The 3,758-nt window shown below is 40.3% G+C and overlaps 1 protein-coding gene across 1 annotated transcript; it reads right to left on the reverse strand.

Moving 5' to 3' along the window:
- Positions 1-1,983: 1,983 nt before the first annotated feature.
- LOC138871589 (uncharacterized) lies at positions 1,984-2,448 on the reverse strand. The gene has a single exon (XM_070149474.1). The coding sequence runs from the start codon at positions 2,446-2,448 to the stop codon at positions 1,984-1,986; it is 465 nt and encodes a 154-aa protein (XP_070005575.1).
- Positions 2,449-3,758: the final 1,310 nt, after the last annotated feature.

The raw sequence follows: 3,758 nt of genomic DNA on the forward strand, positions 1-3,758 counted from the left end.
AGGGGGAGGTTTGCTCGTATCTCCGCTGGTTTTGCTTGTCTTGCTCGGCTTTGATCTGGTGATACTGTATGTATCATTGGTGTAGCATTGATAAACAAAGCAATTTCAGTAATAAACATGCATGGTTTTGTAAAGATATGACATAAGTGTATAATTCAGAAATAGCTTTTAGATGAACCGATGTCTATGACGTGGCTCGGGACATTGCAACCTCTCTAGCTATGGAAATTTGAGGTCCCCCTCAAAATTCTTCCCCAGTTTGATGAGTTGACGTTTCTGACTGCTGCTCGTGGCGATTGGCTGAAATTACTTTGGAATTTTGAGGGTCCTCCTCAAAATTCTACCTCAGTTTCCAATTGTGGGGGAAATGAAAATTTTTATTGCATTGTGACCGAACCCACAGGGCTGCCTACGTATCCCCTCTTAAACGGGAATCAGGTCAGGCGTAGTTCAATTTACATCATATAAGGGAAGCATAAAGATTACACATAGTAACGCTTGACTACATCTGAGTTAATTGGCTTTGGCCAGATTTCTCCGTCCATCTTTGCAAGTATGAGGGCTCCTCCTGTCAAAACCCGGTAAACCATGTATGGACCCTGCCAGTTGGGAGAGAATTTCCCCTTGGCTTCATCTTGATGCGGAAATATTTTCTTTAACACCAGCTACCTCGGTGTGAACTATCTTTGTTTGACTCTTTTGTTGAAGGCTCTGGACATTTTGTTCTGATAGAGTTGACCATGGCAAACTGCATTCATTCTCTTTTCGTCTATAAGTGCTAGTTGTTCATAATGACTTTTTACCCACTCTGCGTTGTCGAGCCCAACTTCTTGTATGATACTTAGGGAAGGAATTTATACTTCAGCGGGAATGACAGCCTCCGTACCATAAACCGGCATATAGGGGGTTGCCTCGGTTGATGTGTGGACTGTGGTGTGATACCCCAATAGAGCAAATCATAACTTCTCGTGCCACTGTTTATGCTTCTTTATCATTTTCCTCAGTATCTTCTTGATATTCTTGTTGGCAGCCTCTATAGCTCCATTCATCTAAGGCCTATAGGCTATGGATTTCTTGTGTTTGATCCTGAAGGTTTCACACATAGCTTTCATCAAGTCATTGTTGAGGTTGGAGCCATTATCAGTAATGATCGACTATGGAATCCCGAATTGACAAACAATGCGGTCGCGGAGAAAGTATACCACGACTTTCTTAGTTACTGCTCTGTAAGATACTGCTTCGACCCATTTGGTGAAATAGTCGATTGCTACTAGGATAAACCTGTGCCCCTTTGAAGCGGCAGGCTCGATTGGTCCGATAACATCCATTCCCCAGGTGGCGAACGATTATGGTGAGCTCGTTGCATTGAGCTCATTAGGAGGTACCTTTATCATGTCTGCATGTATCTGACAGTGGTGGCATTTCCTGACATACTGGATGTAGTCCGTCTCCATAGTCAACCAAAAGTAGTCGTCTTGGAGTATCTTCTTTGCTAAGACAAAATCGTTCGTATGTGGACCGTAGGTCCCAGCATGAATTTCCTCTAGTAGCCTGGATGCTTCCTTTGCGTCGACACACCTTAATAGTCCCAAATCAGGAGTCCTTCTATACAGGATTCCTCCGCTGTGAAAGAAGTTGTTGGACAATCTCCGAAGTGTGCGTATTTAGTAGGATTTGCAAGCTCTAGGTACTCTCCTTTTGCCAAATATTCCTTGATGTCATGAAACCAAGGCTTTTCGTATGCTTCTTCTTCAACATGGGCACAGTAAACTGGCTGATCATAGATCTTTACTAGAATGGGATCAATGAAATTTTTGTTTGGATGCTGTATCATAGATGATAGGGTAGCCAATGCACCGGCGAACTCATTCTGGACTCTGGAACATGTTGCAACTCCGTCTTTGTGAACCTTTTCCTCAGTTCCTATACATGATGTAGATACGGGAGTATCTTGGAGTTCTTGGTTGCCCATTCTTCACGCACCTAATGTATGAGTAGGTCTGCATCTCTAATTACTAGCAATTCGTGAATGTTCATGTCAATGGCCATCTTAAGCCCTAAGATGCAGGCTTCGTACTCAGCCATATTATTGGTGCACGGGAACTTGAGTTTGGCGGACATTGGATAATGCTGAACGGTTTTTGATACTAGAACTGATCCTATCCCAACTCCTTTGAAATTTTCTGCTCCATCAAAGAACATTCTCCAACCGTCATAGGATTTTGCAATATCTTCTCCTATGAATGATACCTCTTCATCAGGAAAATACGTTTTCAGGGGTTCGTATTCTCCATCCACAGGTTTCTCAGCAAGGTGGTATGTCATTGCTTGTCTCTTGACCGCTTTCTGAGTTGCATAAACAATGTCGAACTCACTTAACAGGATTTGCCATTTGGCTAGCTTGCCAGTGGGCATGGGCTTCTGTAAAATGTAGTTCAAGGGGTCCATCTTTGATATTTTAAGCGTCAATACCACACAAGAAGGGGGTGATTTATGTGGTACCCAATTTTCGCATAACTGAACTATAAAAAAACCTAGTTCTTCTAGGTGTTTCAACTACTACTGTTTTCGGAATAATAAATACAAAAAATAAAAAATACAGAGATTTTTATGTGGAAAACACCTGGCTCAAAAGGTGAAAAAACCACGAACTACTACTCAGTAGGATTTTCCCAAACTTCCACTAAAATCACTGAGCCAAAACAGCATTTACAAAAACTCTTTGTAAACCTAAGGATTAACTCTAATCCCGTTGTGGCACACAGCCTCAACTGTTGCAACAACTTTAACTTAGCTATAACTTGAACACTCTAGGTACCTAACAAAATTGCTTCTATGTAAGCTGAAAGGTACAATTTTAAACCACCTACTATAATTGAACTAGAATAAAAGATAGACACAATCGAACCGGTTTTTCTATCTTGTTCAAGTAGCTTCAGGATTGCACACTCAAATCACACATAAATTGCTTGCAAAATCGCCTTGCTCTTTTGCTCTTAATTTAGTTTAACTTCTGCGTATGTGCATTGCCTGTAAAAGAGAACAACACTTACATTTAATAGGTTAGTAATCAGAGTTTGATTGAAACTCAATTGCTATTCTTCTATCGTGGAAGAGTTCATGACGATCTCTAACTCTAACACTATCTTCATCCTAGATTGTGTTCTCTTCATATAAGGAGACTTTCTCCCCTTATCCAATATGCAACCTTTTTTATCAGATTAGGAGATATTGCTGCTTGATCAATAGGACTTATCTCCTTCACGTGCATCTCACATGTATACGTTGATCATGATTGTTGCTTCAAAAGATGGACCTGGTCCATGACTGAGTTCTTTTGTCAATCTTCAAAACTTCACCTGTTCTTGGGCCAACAAATTCCCCCCTTTTGATGATGACAAACTCTGTGCTTTTTACTGATTTGGAACCTGTAAGAACTCAGCTTAACCATCAATACTAAACTTAGAAAATTCACTTATCATCAAGGACCAGGTTAATTAGGTTATAAATATCACTTATTTCATAATATGTAAAGCACAATGCCTTTTCCCCCTTTTGGCATCATCAAAAAGTTGCATACAAAGTGTGATTCCCATATTTTAATAAGTACTCATGGCCACTGGGGCAACTGCAAGTGCAATCATGGTGTAATCATTAGTAATCAAGCAAACATATTTAAACTATCAAGGACAGATTAATCATTGAACAAGAGCAAAACAATAGTTATCATTGACAGAGATATGTTTCCACCAACAATC

This window comes from Nicotiana sylvestris, chromosome 6 (assembly GCF_000393655.2).
Source record: "Nicotiana sylvestris chromosome 6, ASM39365v2, whole genome shotgun sequence".
NCBI classification, from domain to species: domain Eukaryota; kingdom Viridiplantae; phylum Streptophyta; class Magnoliopsida; order Solanales; family Solanaceae; genus Nicotiana; species Nicotiana sylvestris.